Source organism: Copadichromis virginalis, linkage group LG6 (assembly GCF_057382275.1).
Source record: "Copadichromis virginalis isolate Kocher_CV1m ecotype Utaka linkage group LG6, C_Virginalis_male_GT1.1, whole genome shotgun sequence".
Classification (NCBI taxonomy): domain Eukaryota; kingdom Metazoa; phylum Chordata; class Actinopteri; order Cichliformes; family Cichlidae; genus Copadichromis; species Copadichromis virginalis.
The window spans coordinates 44,148,316-44,168,084 of NC_140623.1; the positions used below are offsets into that span (position 1 = coordinate 44,148,316).

The window sequence follows — 19,769 nt, forward strand, 5'->3', positions numbered from 1 at the left end:
TCAACACGGCGGACATCCTCACACCGTCAAGGAGAGAGAGTGTGAGGTCGTTCCACTTCTCTTTTCCCTAGTCCTCAGCAGGAGGTGAGGAAAGGAGACAGATGTATGGTGAGGTAACACGTTCCTGCTGTATTTTACTTGCATCTATTTGAAGGAGTGAACGTAAACACAAATATTGTTATTTTATATGCAGGAAATAGGTTTAAATGTTAAACACATTTCTTCAAGTCAAAGACCGTTGAATATAATGTAATTTTTCCTTGATGCATAAAGTTAAAAGATTAAAACTAATAAAACAAGTTTTAAAAAGAGACTTTAAATATTTAATGATTGAAATAAATCACAAAAATCAACTCTTGATTTTATCTATAACTTTTGTTCTATTTTCAGTTTTTTTCACCCACATGCAGGTCACAGAAACAGCACTGCACGAACAGCCAATCACACATGGTACAGGACAGGGAGGACACGCCCCCTCTCCACAGCAGCAGGGATGATTATGCATGATGTCAGTAGTTACTATGATGTCATCACATTGCATCTCACACTGTAGAACAAGATGCATCATAACAGAAGAAATAAAAGAAATATAAAAACTAAAGCAACAAATATAAAGAATATGAAGAATAAAATATAAACAAAATAAAATGTAAAAACAAATAAACAAAAATATTAAAAACTGAAAATGTATTTTTAAAAGTTCTGATAAATTGAAAATGATGACATTTGATGTCCAAGCAGCAAAGTGATACATAAATCCAGGTCAACTTTTGTTTCATCACGAACACAGACGGTCGGCGTCCTGAGGGGGGCGCTGTGCCAAGGGTTCATTTTCTGAGTAACGTCTGTTAAACCTGCTGCTGTCAATAAAGTTTCTGCGTGTCACCATCAGCAGGTTCATAAAACACCATTGGATGCCACGCTGACTCATTAACATCAAACAGGAAAACAAGAAAGAAGTTTTGGCTCTCTGACGAGTCACTTCCTGTCTGGCGCACTCTTCCTCCTCCTTAGTCGGACCACTCCTGGTCCTCAGGCTCAGACTCCTCTTCTGATTCGCTGTATTCCACGGCAATACGTCGTGACAAGATGGTGGCAACGTCGTTTCCTGTCGGCTCTCGTTTCTTGGCCTCTTCCTGCTCACGCTGCTCCTGAACCTTCCTCAGCTGGATCCCTGCAGACACGAGACATTGCATCAACACGCAGGACCACACCAATCCACACCAGATCACACACACATCTGTCGGACCACACCCACCAGGTCACCCTGGCCACACCCGCCCACACCAGACGAGCATCACCCAGTGACCACCTCTATAATCTGTGAACTGTCTGCGTCCTGACTGACCTCTGCGGATAGCGGCGAGGAGGTCACTGCGGGCGTCATTCATTGGCACGTTCAGTCCTGCGGCTAGCTTCCTGCCATCCGCCGCCGGGGGAACCGGGGGCGCAGCAGCAGAGGAGGGAGCTTGGCTGCTAGGACGGGAGGGGGAGGGGATGTAGTTAGCTGGGGGTAGTGGTGGAGGGGAGGGGCTATAGGGGTGGGGCTGGGCAGCAGTGCCACCTGTGGATAGAAAAGAGCAGGAGCTCCTGATTTCACGTGGACATGCAAAAGCGCCATCAGAAACCAAAAAATAGCTGGGTGCTTGTTACCTTGGTTACCAGGCACAGCTGCAGGGTGCAATGGTGTTGCCATAGCAGCAATGTGGATGGAGCTGTTTGGAAACACCACCTGTCCTGCTGATGGCATGAGAGGTGGAGGCGGCGGAGGGGCCGGAGGGATTTGATGATCACTGAGGAGGGATGGAGGTTAAAGGTCAAACATGTATATGTGCATAATGATAGTGATTATAATTTGAAGTGTGTGTTTACTTGGCTTCCTTTGCCATGTTGGAACGTGCTCCGTTCTGATTGGCTGGACCAGTGAGCAGCTGTGGGCGATGCTGATGCTGATGCGGCTGGTTGCGGCCCAGAGAGTGCTGGCGAGCGGTTGCCGCGGATACTGCGGAGGTGGGTCTGAGGGCACGGTCCAATGACTGAGTTTGCCCAGACCCACTGGTCGCCATGTCAGCATGATCTTTTCTATCATGCCCATCGTGGTGAGGACTGGCCGGGAAGGAGAGGTCATCTGACATCCCTGACCTTTGGGGGAGGAGTTAAAGTTCTGATGTCAGCTTATTGGACTGGGAAGTAGGTGTGAACATGCAGGTGTTTACCTGTCGGGTGACACTGAGCCGTCAGATGTATGGTGAGGTGATGGCGTGACTCGAGCATCTGGGCGGAGCTCCTTGTCATAAGCCATCAGGTTCCACTCCTGCCGCCGGTTTCGCGCTTTCCGGACCTTCCCAAGAGAAACAGTAATGACAAGTAATGAGATTTAATGAAAGTTCACAAACTTATCAAAACATGCGACTTAACAAGTTTTAACCAAACACAAATTACTTCACCTTCTTCACCTCCCGCCCTGAGGACTCCTCCACATGTCTCTGCTCCTAGAAATAAATGACCTGTTAAAGCAGCACCTTATTTTCACATACATGGATGGATGATCGTGGTTGGATGCATGGATGATGGATGGATGATCATGGTTGGATGCATGGATGATCGTGGTTGGATGCGTGGATAGATGGATGATCATGGTTGGATGCGTGGATAGATGGATGGAAGATCGTGGTTGGATGCGTGGATAGATGGATGTCGTGGTTGGATGCGTGGATAGATGGATGGAAGATCGTGGTTGGATGCATGGATAGATGGATGGATGATTGTGGTTGGATGCATGGATAGATGGATGGATGATCGTGGTTGGATGCGTGGATAGATGGATGATCGTGGTTGGATGCGTGGATAGATGGATGATCGTGGTTGGGTGCGTGGCTAGATGGATGGATGATCGTGGTTGGGCGCGTGGATAGATGGATGGATGATCGTGGTTGGGTGCGTGGCTAGATGGATGGATGATCGTGGTTGGATGCGTGGATGGATGGATGATCGTGGTTGGATGCGTGGATAGATGGATGGATGATCGTGGTTGGGTGCGTGGCTAGATGGATGGATGATCGTGGTTGGATGCGTGGATGGATGGATGATCGTGGTTGGGCGCGTGGATAGATGGATGGATGATCGTGGTTGGGTGCGTGGCTAGATGGATGGATGATCGTGGTTGGATGCGTGGATGGATGGATGATCGTGGTTGGGCGCGTGGCTAGATGGATGGATGATCGTGGTTGGGCGCGTGGCTAGATGGATGGATGATCGTGGTTGGGCGCGTGGCTAGATGGATGGATGATCGTGGTTGGGCGCGTGGATAGATGGATGGATGATCGTGGTTGGGCGCGTGGATAGATGGATGGATGATCGTGGTTGGATGCGTGGATAGATGGATGGATGATCGTGGTTGGATGCGTGGATAGATGGATGATCGTGGTTGGATGCGTGGATAGATGGATGATCGTGGTTGGATGCGTGGATAGATGTGGATGATCGTGGTTGGATGCGTGGATAGATGGATGATCGTGGTTGGATGCGTGGATAGATGGATGATCGTGGTTGGATGCGTGGATAGATGTGGATGATCGTGGTTGGATGCGTGGATAGATGGATGATCGTGGTTGGATGCGTGGATAGATGGATGATCGTGGTTGGATGCGTGGATAGATGGATGGATGATCGTGGTTGGATGCGTGGATAGATGGATGATCGTGGTTAGATGCGTGGATAGATGGATGATCGTGGTTGGATGCGTGGATAGATGTGGATGATCGTGGTTGGATGCGTGGATAGATGGATGATCGTGGTTGGATGCGTGGATAGATGGATGATCGTGGTTGGATGCGTGGATAGATGGATGATCATGGTTGGATGCGTGGATAGATGGATGATCGTGGTTGGATGCGTGGATAGATGGATGATCATGGTTGGATGCGTGGATAGATGGATGATCGTGGTTGGATGCGTGGATAGATGGATGATCGTGGTTGGATGCGTGGATAGATGGATGGATGATCGTGGTTGGATGCGTGGATAGATGGATGATCGTGGTTGGATGCGTGGATAGATGGATGATCGTGGTTGGATGCGTGGATAGATAGATGGATGATCGTGGTTGGATGCGTGGATAGATGGATGATCGTGGTTGTATGCGTGGATAGATGGATGATCGTGGTTGGATGCGTGGATAGATGGATGGATGATCGTGGTTGTATGCGTGGATAGATGGATGATCGTGGTTGGATGCGTGGATAGATGGATGATCGTGGTTGGATGCGTGGATAGATGGATGGATGATCGTGGTTGTATGCGTGGATAGATGGATGATCGTGGTTGGATGCGTGGATAGATGGATGATCATGGTTGGATGCGTGGATAGATGGATGGATGATCGTGGTTGGATGCGTGGATAGATGGATTGATGATCGTGGTTGGATGCGTGGATAGATGGATGGATGATCGTGGTTGGATGCGTGGATAGATGGATGGATGATCGTGGTTGGATGCATGGATAGATGGATGGATGATCGTGGTTGGATGCGTGGATAGATGGATGGATGATCGTGGTTGGATGCGTGGATAGATGGATGATCATGGTTGGATGCGTGGATAGATGGATGATCGTGGTTGGATGCGTGGATAGATGGATGATCATGGTTGGATGCGTGGATAGATGGATGATCGTGGTTGGATGCGTGGATAGATGGATGGATGATCGTGGTTGGATGCGTGGATAGATGGATGATCATGGTTGGATGCGTGGATAGATGGATGATCGTGGTTAGATGCGTGGATAGATGGATGATCATGGTTGGATGCGTGGATAGATGGATGATCGTGGTTGGATGCGTGGATAGATGGATGGATGAACCTTCTGCCGTCTCTTCTCCTTGCGTTTGTTCTCGGTGGCCTGCAGCATCTTTTCCTTCCACAGGTTGAAGAAGTACGATGGGTCGGTGTAGAACTTCAGACCAGCCTTCTTGTCGTCCCTGCAGACACAACAACAAAAACTCTGAGTTTAAATTACCTGCAAGTAATTTAAACTCTTCCGCCTACAACCTGCAGGACATTGTGGGCGGAGTTTAAACTAACCTGTAGGCTGTCAGGATGTTGAGGGGTGGTGGCTTGTCACAGCGTTGGTACATCTCCAGCGCTGGATTAGGGATGGAGCTCCGTGACACCACCTGCTGGTCCTGAATGGTACTGCTTCTAAAAGCTTTCCGCATATTGATGTCCTGCAGCGAGACTGGAAGCACACGGAAGAGATACAGAATCTATAAACAGGTGGAGGCGCTGGATGGTCACATGATCTGAGGGCAGTGATTCTCACCAACCTTCCTCCACGGTGGAATCCAGCTGAGTGACCTTCACAGCCAGCAGGTCCACTCTCTCCTGCAGGCTGTTCATTCTCAGGTAGAAGCTGTTAGCCTCTGTGAACAGCTCGCCAAAAATGTCCTCCGCATGGCGACCTGCATGCCATCATCAGGAAGTAAGACATGTTATTACTACACCGTGGACCGAGTGAGCTCACACAGACTTCTATCCACAGAAAACGACCCTAATTCAAATTCAAATTCAAATTTTATTTGTCACGTACACAGTCATACACAGTACGATATGTAGTGAAATGCTTGGACAACTGCTCGTGACCTAAAGAAAACAAAAAAGGAAAAGGCTATGAATAAGATAGGAAATAAATATGAAAAATTAAAAAGGGTAAATTTAACTAGGAAGGAATAAAATATAAATTAAGGTTAAAAATGAAATAACTGTACAACACAAATTAGAATGAAGGGTAAATTTAACTGGGAAGAATAAGATAAAATATATAAATTAAAGTTGAAAATAAAATAACTGTACAACAAAATACACAATATAGAACTATATAAGAATGTATGAAGAAATATAAATATAAATAAATATATACACAATAACAGCAGCTGTACAAGTATTAACCGGAAATTAAGAATATAGTGACCAGTGTTGTGCAAAACCAAAGTCCAGAAAATCCAGTGTGTGTGTAAGAACCATATGTGTGGGTCAGTACTGTGTGGTGGTGTGATTGAGAGACCGTATCGCCTGCGGGAAGAAGCTCCTCCTCAGTCTCTCTGTGTTGGTCTAAAGGTCAATTCTAACGAGCGACCAGGAGCTGTTCCTGCACCCATGCTCCCGTTAAGCAGAGCCACTCATAATGATTACGGCTTTGATTTTAATCTGATTTTATGAAGTTGAGCTCAGTTTTCTGGGAACACAAACATTCACCACGAGCTTCTGTCAGTGACAGGATGAATGTGTACACCTGCACACAGGTAACGCTCACACACAACTGACAGTCAAGGTTTTGAGAGGAGGTGTTTGTGTGTGTTTGGACTCCCACACCTGGGCTGTAGGCGGAGCTTCACTCCACGTATTTTTAGCATGTGATGAGAGCGATTCCTGCTTCAGTATGACCACAAAAATAAACTTCCTGTTTTATTCAGTCAGACTGAGACCAGAGGAGTCCTCTCCTACTGGGTCTCAGAGATCTACTGCCATCTTTATTTACAGTCTGTGATACTGGGTTCTCTGTTTTTACCTGGCTGCACTAAGCTGATTGGTTAGCTGTGGCTTAGGTTACTAACAGAAGCAAAATGAACAGAAAAGGTTTGAGCATCGATGGTGTCTCACTGCAGGAATGATCTCATCACATGATTTGCATTGAATAAACTTTATTAAACTGTAAATGCAGAGTGCATGGAGGTTAGCTGAAGCATCGGAAACCTTCAGCTCGTCCCCTCATCGAGAACCAGAGTTACAACGATAACCGAAACTTACTGAGTCCTCCCAGCTGTTTGATGACCGCAGCCAGCGTGCTGTTGGTGACGCACTCCAGCTCACTGGCGACCCCATCAGGCAGAGAGCCGCGGCACAGGTACCGAGGCTCGATGATTCGCTTCACCAGCGGCATGGCTCACCTGGAGACAGAGAGACGGATCACTTCCTGTTTCTCTCTCATTTAAACGCTGACGCTCCTTTGAAAAACTAGTTCATGCATTTATTACTTCCAGGCTGGACGACTGTAATTCATTATTATCTGGAAGTCCTAAAAACTCCCTGAAAAGCCTTCAGCTGATCCAAAATGCTGCAGCAAGAGTCCTGACAGGGACTAGAAAGAGAGAGCAGATTTCTCCTGTTTTGGCTTCCCTTCACTGGATTAAATAATCAGGCCCCATCTTATCTTGATGACCTTGTAGTACCATATCACCCTATTAGAGCACTTCGCTCTCGCTCTGCAGGCCTACTTGTTGTTCCTAGAGTATTTAAAAGTAGAATGGGAGGCAGAGCCTTCAGTTTTCAGGCCCCTCTTCTGTGGAACCAGCTTCCAGTTTGGATTCAGGAGACAGACACTATCTCTACTTTCAAGATTAGGCTTCAAACTTTCCTTTTTGCTAAAGCATATAGTTAGGGCTGGACCAGGTGACCCTGAATCCTCCCTTAGTTATGCTGCAATAGACGTAGGCTGCCGGGGATTCCCATGATGCACTGGGTGTTTCTTCTTCACTCACTATGTGTTAACAGACCTCTCTGCATTGAATCATATCTGTTATTAATCTCTGTCTCTCTTCCACAGCATGTCTTTATCCTGTCTTCCTTCTCTCACCAAAACTGGCCGCATGTTTACATGTTGACACAGTTTCTTCCCCCAGGTCGTCAGACTCCTGAACACTCAGTGACTGGAATGACACACACACCTTCGCACATGTTACTACCAAGCACTTATCTGCAGTATCTCACACACATCTATAGACACCAAGTTACTTTTTGCACAACGATCAGTATTTTGCACATTTCTTGTCTTGTATCTGTCTTGTCTCGTTTTGTTGCACTTTAAGTCCTGTGTTCATCAGTTATATGTCATATGTAACACCAGGGTGTCGGAGGAACACTGTCTCGTTCCACTCTGCACTGTACCACTGCACATGGTTGGAATGACAATAAGAGCCACTTGACTTGACTTTAACAGTTCCTCTTAGGATCCAACATCATTTAAGATAAATCACAACAGCGCAGCCTCAAAAACTGTTTGATGCTTCCAACCAAAACAACACAAAACACATATAAGGTACACATAAGGTAACAAACACAGGGCGCCGTATGATTGTGGAGTTTTACTATGAGTCTTTACAGTATGAAGCAGCTTGAGGTGACTATTGTTAGGATTTAATGCTCTATAAATAAAATGAATTCAATCAACTTCAGACTCTGCTGATAAATACTGATCAAAACTATGAGATCAGATCAAATCAGTGAGTTCCTACTAAAGCTGGGCAACCACTGCGATTTTTTCAGTAGCGTTATTCAGCTCCTGCTCAAACTGTACGATTGACTCGCAGGGGTTAGAAGTTGGTAGGTCACGATGCAGGTCTCACACTATACGGCCCGACGCTCTGATGCGACCTGAGTGCTCACACTGTGCGTCCATAACATGAAGGTAATCTGTGATTGAGCAGCAACGTAAATCCAACCATTTTCACGGTTGTTGTGGTCGTGATGATTTTGTGAGGCCACATGGAAAAGGCTCGGATGAGCGAAAGTTCTACAAGTGCCTCCATCGCTTGTGTCCAGATCACACGCTGCACTGCTGTGCTTCTCAAGGTTCAAGGTTCAAGGTTCTTTATTTGTCACATGCATAGTTATACAAGTATAACACACAGTTAAATGTAGCCTGACACGCTCCTCGACATGTGCAAAAAAATTGGGGGGGGGGGGGGGGGGTGTAGAGGAAAAACATTATATACACACACATATATATATATACATACATATAGTATATACACTGGGTGAATGTGCAGTAGTAGCAGCAAGCAGGTGAATTCTGTACATTAATATGAATAGACATCTGACTATTTTACAGGATAGACAATATAAACATATTTAAAATGAAAGGAATTGAAATGTACATTGTTCCTTGGTTTAGTGTCTGGAAGAGTCCTGTCTCAGTCAATTATAGATGATGTGAGAGGGCGGGTGTGTGTGTTTAGGGCACGGATGGCTTGGGGATAGAAGCTCCTCTTGAGTCTCTCTGTCCTTGCCCGTCTTTTTCACCGACGTTTATGTGTTTGCGCGTGCGCAGTGTGAGAAGCTGCGGTGACACCCTCACGACGGTCGTGAGGTGATGATTGGGAGCTGGTCGTGAGGTGTTAATCGCATCTCGTTAACCCACGTATACTACATGACGCACGATGAAGGCCAAAATCGGGCCGATCACCAAAACGGTCGCACGACTCAAAAATCGTCTCAAAATGGGCCAAAAATCGCAGAGTGTGAGCCCAGCTAGTACAGCAGCTCCTCTCATGTACAACAACAGGTGATTACAGTCATGCACCATGACATCACTGCCTGACCTCTGACCCCCAGCTGTGCTGAGTTCTCACCGGGAAACTGCTCAGATTACACCTTCATCACCCTCATCATCATCCTCAGTAACCGACAGTGATTGATTGGCTGCCGGTCCTCAGTGGTGCAGAGGAATCTGTGTGTGTGTGTGTGTGTGAATGCTATCTCAGAGGCAGCGCCATGGAAACAGCACATTATGCTCTGCTGCCCACAGACAGCACCATGGTTACTGTTGCTAGGAGACAGTGGGAGGTCGTGCATCCCTTCACACAGCCATGAATAGAATGTAATCAGATTACTGTAACTACCATCTGCTGTTTCTAAAGCTGTACGATAGATACCTGTTAATCAGTGACAGCCAATCAGAGTCCTTCCTGGATTGTCTGTTACTACAGACTGATGTCATTTAACTGCTCCAACAGCACAAACACAGTCCAGAGGTCCAGTTCAGGTGAAGCTATCTGTCAGTCAGAGAGGCCACGCCCCTAATGATGCAAACTTGAAGCTTTAATTTTAACAGTTGAGTTATAAAAACATCCTCGTGTGTGTGTGTGTGTGTGTGTGTGTGCGCGCGCGCGCGGTTCCTCTAGCCTCGAGTCTGGACTACACTTCCCAGGAGTCCACTCAGGCGAGAGTGATGTCAATTTCATCATCAGCTGATCTACTCCAGAACTCCTGTCGGAGAACCACGTGACCCACAGAACCCCCTGCTGTCTGCAGATATCTCAAGACTCATGACGTCATGTCTCACAGGTGCACTTGCAGTTACGCGCACACTTGCAGAAATGAGTGCGTGACCAAATGCAGTGTGTGTGTGTGCTGATCAATAGCCGATGACGTCAGGGTCGGATATTATCACCATCATCTTCCTCAAAAACAGACGGTGTTTGATTGGCTCCTATCGTCAGTAGCGTGGATAGTGTGTTTGTGTGTGCGTGTCAGAGAGACCCTCACCCACGCGGATCGATCATGGTAACGCTTTCAAACCGATAGGACGGATCGATCAGACTCACCGGGCTCTGGCGGTTCCACTCCGGTTCGTTCCACTGAAGCTGCCTCGTCACAGAGCAGCGCGCGGCGGACTCCTCATCCTCCTCCGACCGGGATGAAGGCTAGAGAGGCGGGGGCGGGGCTGGACCCGGCTTCTGTCCGCAGTCACGGAGCTGCAGCGCCGCCTGCTGACTGCGCGCTGTGACACGTTTACCACAAATCCGCGTGAACGTGCACACCTGCGCACGGAGGTAACGAGCTTGTGTGTGTGTGTGTTTGATTTTTGCTGCAGACTCACACTGAAGCCTGGACTGTGATTAGCGGTCAGACTGAGGCTGATCATGTGACAGCCTCATCTCGGCCCCCTCCCACACAGCCTTAATTGGTCAGTTCATTCTGACCAGCAGTCGGGAGACGTGTGTCCGAACTCTGAGTGCTCTTTGACTCCACAGGAAGCACACCCACCCACACCCGCCTACCATCATCCAGCAGGTATGCAGCTGCTCTGTGTGAGCTCATGCTCCTGTGAGTCTCCATCAGAGGAGCCGTAGATGATCGCTTTGTCCTCCACCTGTGGAGGCTCTCTGAGCTGAACTCTCCCCTCCTTCAGCTCAGAGACCCTCAGCCTCTGTGAGAGCAGCTTTCTGCTCCCATCATCACACTACTCCACCCCATTGAGACGACTCCAGCTGGAGACCCACGCTCCACAGGATTCAAGCCTCAAATCATTTCCTGCGTGTCCTCTACGACTTCCTGTCCAGTGCCTGGACAGAGAACGGCCAACATTCAAAAAACGACACTTTTGTTTGCTCCTAAAAAACTTTATTGAAACATGTGACTCAATCAAATTCACACTGAGTGGTTATCAAAACTGAGACTTTATATAAAACATCATCAGGGTTTTATGGGCTCTTCCTCTCCTCGTGGTCACACACAGGTGTCTAACGCTAACCTCCACTCCTCGCTCACCAAACAGAACGGTGCGAGCACTCGATGGGGCGGAGTCTCTATAGACCAGACTTAACGAGGATCGATATTTCAGTCGTCCATCAGAGTCTCTCGCATTCAAAGCCAGAACTGGTCTCAGAGGGGCGGGGCATGTCGATGTAGAACACCTCCTTGTTGACGGGTGGCGGCGTGGATGGCGGACTCACTGCCCCCGAGTCCTGGGTCAGGGCCTCGTGGGGATGGTTCACTAACGAGTACTTCTTTTCAGGCCGGCTCAGATGAACTTTGAATCTGGCCCCGCCTCCTGTGGCAAGACGACCGTCAACCTTGGGTTTGAAACGCTTCAGCTTGACGGTGTCTTTGGCGTCACGCGTGCACGGCAGCAGGACCGCCACGTCTTTGCGGAATTTGGAGCTGAGACCAAAGTAGATGAGCGGGTTGTAGAAACTGGCAGATTTGGCAAAGAGGCGGGTGAAGATGCTGGTGAGGTTGGGCACGTGGAAACCCCAGGCGGACCACATGGACACCACGGCGTACGGCGACCAGGCCAGGATAAAGGCTGTGCAGATCACTATGGAAACCTGCAGAGACAGAGAAAGTGATCGAACTTCCCGAACGGCACTCTGGTGGGCAGGAGATGACAGCGACAAACACTCACGACGGTCACGTCTCTCTCGATCTTCCGCTGGCGGTCGGTCAGGTCTCCCTCGGCCGACAGCGCGTTGCCTCGCTTCACCGTGTTGATGATGGACACGTAGCAGAACAGCATGACGAGCACGGGGATGAAGAAGCAGCACACAAAGATGGAGACGATGTAGGACTTGTAGACGCTCGAGTAGTTTGCCTTGGCCCAGTCAATCTCACAGGTCCCATAGCCGCGATCTGCACAGACGACAGACACTGTCACTAAAGGAAGGCCTTCCACTGCTCACTTCCTGTTCTATAAGGGCGCAGCGGACCCCTGACAGACGAATCAGCACGCGGCAGCAGGACACTGGTGTTTTATGGTCCCTGCTTTATCTGAGCCTCATTCACTCTAACGCACCGCCCTGGAGAGACCTGCAGCCACTTCCTGTACTGTGAGGGGGTCAGGGGTCAGAGGTCAGGGTATTCTTGCCTGTGTAGCTGCCCCAGCCGAGCAGCGGCGCCCCGGACCAGAATCCAGCTGCGATCCAGATGAGCGACAGACACACGAACACACTGGTCCTGGTGATGTGATGCGCTGAAACACACACACTCACTCAGGTGACATGGTAATAACATGTTAACACTATGATGGTGAACACCTGATGGGCGGACCTCTGACCTCGGCTTGGGTGGCATCCTTTGATGTAGCGTGTGATGCTGATCACGGTCAGCGTGTAGATGCTGCTCAGACCGAACACCAGCGTGAAGAACCCGTCCACCTGCGTGAGAACACATCACAGGTGAGCCCGTCACGTCCCACCACAGGCTGAGTCTGAGCTGGGACGTCAGTACCTGGCAGGTCCAGATGGAGGAGATGAGGTAGCCGCTGTCCTGGAAGACGTTGAAGATCTCGATGATTCCTCTGGAGTATCCGAACACGGAGATGCTGGCGTCTGAGACGGCGAGGTTATAGGTCAGGTAGTCGGTGGGCAGCAGCGAGGCTCTCTGCCTGTAGAGGACGAAGAGGACGATGCTGTTCCCGAACCAGGACATCCATCCTGGAAACACACAGGTGCATACAGGTACTTCAGTGTGTACAGTAAGTACACAGTGTACACACAGTACTACACAGGAGCAGCTGAGGGTAATCCAGCAGGTCACTACTAAGAACACTTAAAGTGCAGCTGATGTCCAGCAGACAGGTGAGAGCGACACCTGCTCTGTTACCCACAGCCAGAGAAGCTCATCAAAGCTGCTGCAGCTGAGAGTGCTGCTGTGCCCACAGCATGATCAGAGTATTGATCGCTGATCACTGACAGACTGAAGCCAAATAACATCACACAGATGCAGGACACAACGATGACACAGCACATGTGTCTGTGTGTGTATCTGTGTGTGTGTTTGTCTGTGTGTCTGATTGTGTGTGTGTCTGTGAGTCTGTGTGTGTGTGTGTGTGTGTGTGTGTGTGTATCTGTGTGTGTGTCTGTTTGTTTTTGTCTGTATGTGTGTCTGATTGTGTGTGTGTGTGTGAATGTGTGTGTGAGTCTGTGTGTGTGTGTGTGTCTGTGTGTGTGAGTCTGTGTCTGTGTGTCTGATTGTGTGTGTGTGTCTGTGAGTCTGTGTGTGTGTCTGTTTGTTTTTGTCTGTATGTGTGTCTGATTGTGTGTGTGTGTGAATGTGTGCGTGCGCGCTCACCCAGCAGCAGTAGGTAGACTCCTATGATGGTCTCCCCCTGGTCAGTCAGGGGGGGATCTCGCCCCCCTCCCAGGATGAAGCTGTGGTTCCTCCAGGGGGGGCCGCCGGCTGCAGCGCCGCTGAGCGACATGTTGCGTGTGGCGTGTAAATGGCGTGTGTTCTGCAAGTACCGCCGGACTCTGCAGCTAATCTGAGGTGAGATTACAGGCTGATCCTGGTTCAGCACTAGTGACTCCAAAGCAGCACCCAGCAGGCCCCAGCTCACTGATTGGCTGAAGGAGTGATGATGTAATAAACTCATTAAAGGATTCAGACTGATCTCTGCTGATGTATTGATCTGACTTCAGTCTGGAAAGTAACTCAGTACGTTTAGTGTACTGTGAAGTACTCCTTTGAGGTACTTTCACTTTAGTACTGAGAAATCTGGACGCTGCATGAAAACAGACATTTCATCACAGGTGACGGGGGCGGAGCCATGAACAGTCTGATGAAATCTGATGGTTTTTATTTCAATTTCTTTTTTCATGTTGTTCTTTTTCATCTTTTATTATTTCCCATGTTTGTGTTTTTTCTTTATAACTTTTCATTTTACTACTCTAGAACATCATTCAGATTTCATGTTACTGAGGTCACGGTTTGACCCCACAGTCAAAGGTCAAAGTTCAGATGGTTTAGCTCTCTCTCATTCTCTGGGCTGGAATTTTATGTATTTGAGTCTGAATAGAGAGCACCATCATGAGGACCTGAGCGCTCTCACGGGGCGTTGCATGTTATCGGGATGTTTGGTTTAGGTTGCTGAGCATGTTCTTTCAGTTTTTCCTGCCGTGGAGCAGGTCATTCCTCCATGTTCCTCGTGTCATATATAAAAGCAGGTGTAACGCTGCGACCCGACACTCGAATCTAATCTATGAAATCTTTTCACTTTTTTATTTGTGTTATTGATTATTGTCATATTGGCACAGCTGGGCTTCCACAGTCGTCCTCCTATCTCCACGTGCTGCAGCTGTTCAGGCTGGAGGTGTGCAGGAAGAAGGATGACCATATAAGGAGAGGCGGGGCCATAAAAGGAAACGCGTTCTTTATATGGAGAAAGGTGTCCCGGTCGTACAGCCCAGAACTGCGTATCATTGCGCACAAGCTTCGGTAAGTTCGCACCTGTCCGCACCAGACCATAAAGACTCCCTACCCCGACACTTCCGGTGAGAGGTAAGGCGATTCCGAGCCGCGGGGTGGCTGCAGTGGCTGTGAAGTGCCGGACTACCTGTCAGAGCGGACGGATATCTGCGGAAGCTGCCCGTCATTTCCTTATGTGGAGCGGAGTGATCCGTGGGGGGCCGGGCCTCGCTGCTCTGTGAAAACAACTTCACAACTTTTTCTAATTTCTGATCGATCCGGATCGATTTCCTGCGGAAAGTGTGCCCGGCGGCTTCCCCTCACGGCCCGCGGGCTCCCGGAGCTTTCTAACGGACTCACCGGGCGACCTGTCGCTGTAGAGCCGCTGAGCGCTTAGCCTAGCCCCGTTAGCCACGCAGCTAGCGGTGCGGCTAGTCGACCCCGACCCGGCGCGGAGCTCCGAGCCCCGCCGAGGGTCTCTCCGGCGCACCCGGAGGATCCATCTTCCGGGCCCGGTGGGAGGGACGCTGATAAGGATGCTGGCGGGCAGCGGGGCCGAGATGGGCTCCAGAACCTTACCTGGACGCATGAGCAGCACAGACACAGCCGGACCGGAACCGGACACGGCCCGGGAGACTGGCGAGGGGGCGCCGGAGGACCGGGACTACAGCGCCGAGGGGGCGTTCAGCGGCTCCGACCAGGACTCGGACTCCGCGGAGGACGATGACACGGGGGGCCTGGGTGGGGACCGGAGGGGCGTGAAGCGGGAGAGGAGCGAGCGGGAGGTCGGGCATCAGGCGGCGCAGAGCTCCGGAGGCCTCAGCGGGGCGTACAGTGGTCTGAGGCCCGGGGCGGCGGGGGTGAAGCCCGGCAAGAAGACCCGAGGCAGGGTGAAGATCAAGATGGAGTTCATAGACAACAAGCTGCGGAGGTACACCACCTTCAGCAAGAGGAAGACCGGCATCATGAAGAAGGTGAGAGGCAGCAGGGGTCAGAGGTCAGCTGTGGGTTTACTCTGACATTGAAATTTTCACGTTTCGTCTCAATCTAAGCTTCTAAAATCCAAAAGTATATGAAAGCTTCACCTGCCACAGAGCACAGGTGTATCATCACCCTGTTCTCACCTGCAGAGCTTCACCTGGAGGCTCGGGAGCAGGTGGAGGCTAAAAAGGGTGACGTTGTACCAGCTCAGGTCTGCAGGTGTGTCTGAGCGTTCAGTAAGGTTCTTTAGGAGCGTCTCACCTGTAGACAGGTGAAGTTTGGCTGGAGCCAGCAGGGTGCAGCAGGTAGAATCAGTCAATAAAAATCAAAGTAGAATACAGTAGAGCTCAGTGAGTAAAACTCAATAAATACAGATGAGCCACTGTCTCTGCTTTCAGCTCAGTTTATCTGACAGGTGAGGTTAGTGGTACAGCATCAGTCAGCTGTTCACTCCAGGAACTGCACCATGTCTGTAGGTGTGTTTAGACCGATAGCGTGTTCACCTGTTGTACCTGCTCCCCCACCCAGGCGTACGAGCTGTCCACGCTCACAGGTACGCAGGTGTTGCTGCTTGTTGCCAGCGAGACGGGCCACGTGTACACCTTCGCCACGAGGAAGCTGCAGCCGATGATCACGTCAGAGACGGGGAAAGCTCTGATCCAGACCTGCCTGAACTCGCCAGACTCGCCGCCGCGCTCCGACCCCTCCTCCGACCAGAGGATGAGCGCCACGGGCTTCGAGGAGACCGACCTCAGCTATCAGGTGTCAGAAGCTGACGGCTGCTCCGAGGCTGCCAAGGTAGCGTCCAGGTGCTGTTACTTAAATGTCGGGATCAGTGCTTTTAGCCCCGCTCCTTAAATACAGATGTCGTGTGTCTGCAGGATCTGGTCAAACCGGCCTTCAGCCTGGCCAGCTCCTCCTCCTCCTCCACATCCTGCTCCTCTTCATCCTCAGCGTCCCTGCAGGTGCAGACCAGCGCCCCCACCTGGCAGCCGCCGTCCTCGACCGCCAATGGGACGCTGCTGAAGACATCAGCCGGGGTGGTGCTTCCTGGAGGCTTTACTTTGATGTCAGGTAGGTGGGCGGAGTCAACTGCTGACACAAGGCTCGTGTTTGTGTTGTTTCTTAGCTGGCAGGTAAAAGTAAACATTTCAATGGCCACCAGAGCACCTGCTGGTCTTTCACCTGTCCACACACTTTTGGCTTTCCTGCTGCTTTTATTCAGCTAATCTGTCTCTGGACCCACCCCTTGACCTGTCTGCAGGTGGCTCGCTGCCTCCGGGTGCACACACCATCCCCCTCAGCCAGCTGCAGGGCCAGTCTTTGGCCATCCAGGGCCCCGTGGCCCCAGGCCCCACCCCCACGCTGCATGCTCCACCCACACAGCCAGCTACGTTGCTGCGGCTTCCTGCCACCGTGTCGCTGTCAGGTCAGCACACTGCTACGCCGTCCTCCTGTCAATCGGTGCGTTTTCCTTAGCTTGCCTGCCAACAGGTGAATGTTAGCTCCGCCCTCTTTGTGTCATCAGGACCTGGAGTCTCTCAGCAGCTGCAGACAATCCAAGTACAGACCAGCAGCCAGCAGGCAACCGCCAATCACAGCAGCTCTGACATGCAGAGCCCCGCCTCCTCCACAGGTATGAACACAAAGACACGTTCCGTAACGGGTTAACGTAGCATCGCCAACCTGACCATCTTCCTCTCTCTGCAGCAAGTCTTCCCGTCTCCATCGTCTCCTCCCCTTCCTCCTCCTCTTCCTCGGTAGCAGGTCACATGATGTACCCAGGCAGTCACACGGTGATGTATGCCGCACCAACGCCCTCGCTGGGCGACGGCAGCCTCACAGTCCTCAACACCTTCTCTCCAGCAGGCCACACCCAGTCACATGACCCAGGTGACCGACTGTTAATATTTGCTGAAATGAAAACGTTTTCAGAAAAACCACAAACTCTTTTCTTCTTTCAGCCGCCGTGCCGCAGGTCTTCCTCACCTCTCTTCCTCCAGGCACCACTCAGATCCCAGTTTCTGCAGTCCAGCTGCACCCGGTACCACAACACGCCAACTGCACACCAACTGCACATGACACATTAATGACACGTTCACGCACATCCCTGCAGGCGGCCGTTAACATCGAGCCAAGTCAGTTTTACTTGTAAAGCACGTTTAAAAGACATCGAGTGTCGGCAGCGTGCTGAACAGGGAGACAATGTAACCAAACACGAGATAAACGAGGTCAAAAGATTACAAAACGTTTATGTACACACAAGTATGTGAATGTTTGTAAACATGGCTGCGCTCACTGCAGTGACACTTTGTTTGTTTGTTTGTTTGTTTGTTTGTTTGTTTAGATGGTCATCAGTCAACAGAGCAGCAACAACCTGACCGAGCTGCAGGTCGTCAGTCTGGACGTCCACCAATCAAAAGACGACTGAGATGAACGCAGATGATTAGTTTCCTCCTTTGTTGCGACGGTTTGATGGACTTCGTGTTTACGTGTTTGTGTTGATCATGTAAACAAAAACATGTCGTCATCAGTTGGTACTTCCTGGAACGCCGACCCGATGTCCAGGTCAATGTAGTGATGATGTCACTCTGCCAGGCGTCTTTCATTTGAGATGAAGAAAGTGCCAAAAGTGTGCGGACGCTCGTTTGTGTGGCGGTATCGCGCGCGGTGACACACGGACAGCAGGAACACCAGGAGCATCACTTCCTGTATGGACCTTTCAAAGTAAAACCTGGATCTGTATTCTCTGAACGTTCATCTTTGATTTGCAGAAATGTGAAAATGATTTCAGTTGTTATTAAAATGTTTCATGTGAACGGCTGAGGATTGATAATCATTTCGTTCTATGGCGAGCTGACCCTCCAACAGACAGACACGACCAATACGACACACGAAGAAGAAGCAATGACGGGCAGGTAAGAGTGAGAGCAGTTAAGAAAGTGCTTCTGCTCAAATTTATAGTTTTTACACAAACAACCAATCATATTCACCCGTCAGCGGTGAAAGGATGAGGTCACATGGGGGCGGGGTGGACTTTGACGTTTGTGAAAGAAGCGATGTGGGAGTTCTTACCACAGGTGCATCCAGGATGCCGCCAGTATTTGTAAGCTAGTTTGCATTTAGCAGTGATTGGTGGACGACTGTCAGCTGACCTGGAACCTGCACAATGGCATGAGTTCAGCAAAGCCAAGATTGTCTTATCCTGACATCATCATCAGGAGCAGCGGCCTGCACTACCATGTATCCAGCTACCCTACACTCTGTACCACAAAGGTGCTTCCCTTCTCACCGGGGTAAGTTGCCATGGTAACCCATGATGCGAACAGGTTAGGTTCGAGGAAGGCCTGAGGTCTGTTTCGCTGACGAGCAGCATCGATTATAACACAGCTTTATTGGCAGCACACAGATTTGCAGCAGTGTTATTGTTCTGTGCACACTAACATCTGATCCTGCTGCACAGACTGAGCCCAGGTTTGACTTCAGCAGTGAGTCTGCAGCTCGACCATCACGTGCAGCGTGTGGAACCAAAGATCTCAGATGTGGACTCATCAGCCTAAAGCACAGATGGTCTAATGTCCACTCCTTGTGTTTTTTGGTCCAAACAAATCTGTTCTGCTTGTTGCATTACCTTAGTCGTGGTTTTTCAGCGGCTATTTGACCGTAAAGGCCTGATTCACACAGTCTCCTCTGAACATGTAGAGATGTGTCTGCTGCTGGAGCTCTGTGTGGCATTTATCTGGGCTCTGATCTGAGCTGCTGTTAACTTGTGATTTCTGAGGCTGGTGACTCGGATGAATGTGTCCTCAGCAGCAGAGGGACTCTTGGTCTTCCTTTCCTGGGGCGTCCTCATGTGAGACAGTTTCATCGTAGTCTTGATGGTTTCTGTGACTGCACTTGGGGACACATTCAAAGTTTTAGCAATTTTCCAGACTGACTGACCTTCAGTTCTTAAAGTAATGCTGGACTGTTGTTTCTCTTTACTTAGCTGATTGGTTCTAATATTTATTCTAACAGTTGTCAAACAGGATGTCAGCTGTGTACCCACT

The 19,769-nt window shown here is 49.8% G+C and overlaps 3 protein-coding genes across 4 annotated transcripts; 1 reads left to right on the forward strand and 2 right to left on the reverse strand.

Annotated features, from left to right (window-relative positions):
- Positions 1–300: 300 nt before the first annotated feature.
- Positions 301–10,489, reverse strand: LOC146708657 (actin-binding protein WASF3-like). Its single transcript, XM_085460659.1, has 11 exons — positions 10,380–10,489; positions 6,805–6,944; positions 5,325–5,459; positions 5,083–5,236; positions 4,862–4,979; positions 2,448–2,492; positions 2,217–2,341; positions 1,873–2,142; positions 1,654–1,793; positions 1,349–1,564; positions 301–1,174 (listed from the first exon to the last, which is right to left on the reverse strand). Exons 2-11 carry the CDS (start codon positions 6,935–6,937, stop codon positions 1,011–1,013), a joined length of 1,500 nt encoding a protein of 499 aa, XP_085316785.1. The 5' UTR covers positions 6,938–6,944; positions 10,380–10,489; the 3' UTR covers positions 301–1,010.
- A 679-nt stretch (positions 10,490–11,168) lies between these two features.
- On the reverse strand, positions 11,169–14,530 carry opn6a (opsin 6, group member a). The gene is made up of 6 exons (XM_085460662.1): positions 13,627–14,530; positions 12,784–12,989; positions 12,611–12,710; positions 12,422–12,526; positions 11,963–12,186; positions 11,169–11,885 (listed from the first exon to the last, which is right to left on the reverse strand). The coding sequence occupies exons 1-6, from the start codon at positions 13,925–13,927 to the stop codon at positions 11,406–11,408; spliced, it is 1,416 nt and encodes a 471-aa protein (XP_085316788.1). The 5' UTR covers positions 13,928–14,530; the 3' UTR covers positions 11,169–11,405.
- Positions 14,531–14,647: 117 nt separating this feature from the next.
- Positions 14,648–18,539, forward strand: LOC146708659 (serum response factor-like). 2 transcript variants are annotated; one of them, XM_085460657.1, is made up of 8 exons: positions 14,651–15,713; positions 16,249–16,518; positions 16,602–16,794; positions 16,985–17,149; positions 17,249–17,356; positions 17,431–17,613; positions 17,685–17,764; positions 18,068–18,539. In XM_085460657.1, exons 1-8 carry the CDS (start codon positions 15,276–15,278, stop codon positions 18,149–18,151), a joined length of 1,521 nt encoding a protein of 506 aa, XP_085316783.1. In that variant the 5' UTR covers positions 14,651–15,275; the 3' UTR covers positions 18,152–18,539. The 2 variants fall into 2 exon arrangements, with proteins under 2 accessions (XP_085316784.1, XP_085316783.1); XM_085460658.1 differs by lacking the exon at positions 16,985–17,149 and having other exon boundaries at positions 14,648–15,713.
- The last annotated feature ends 1,230 nt before the right edge of the window (positions 18,540–19,769 follow it).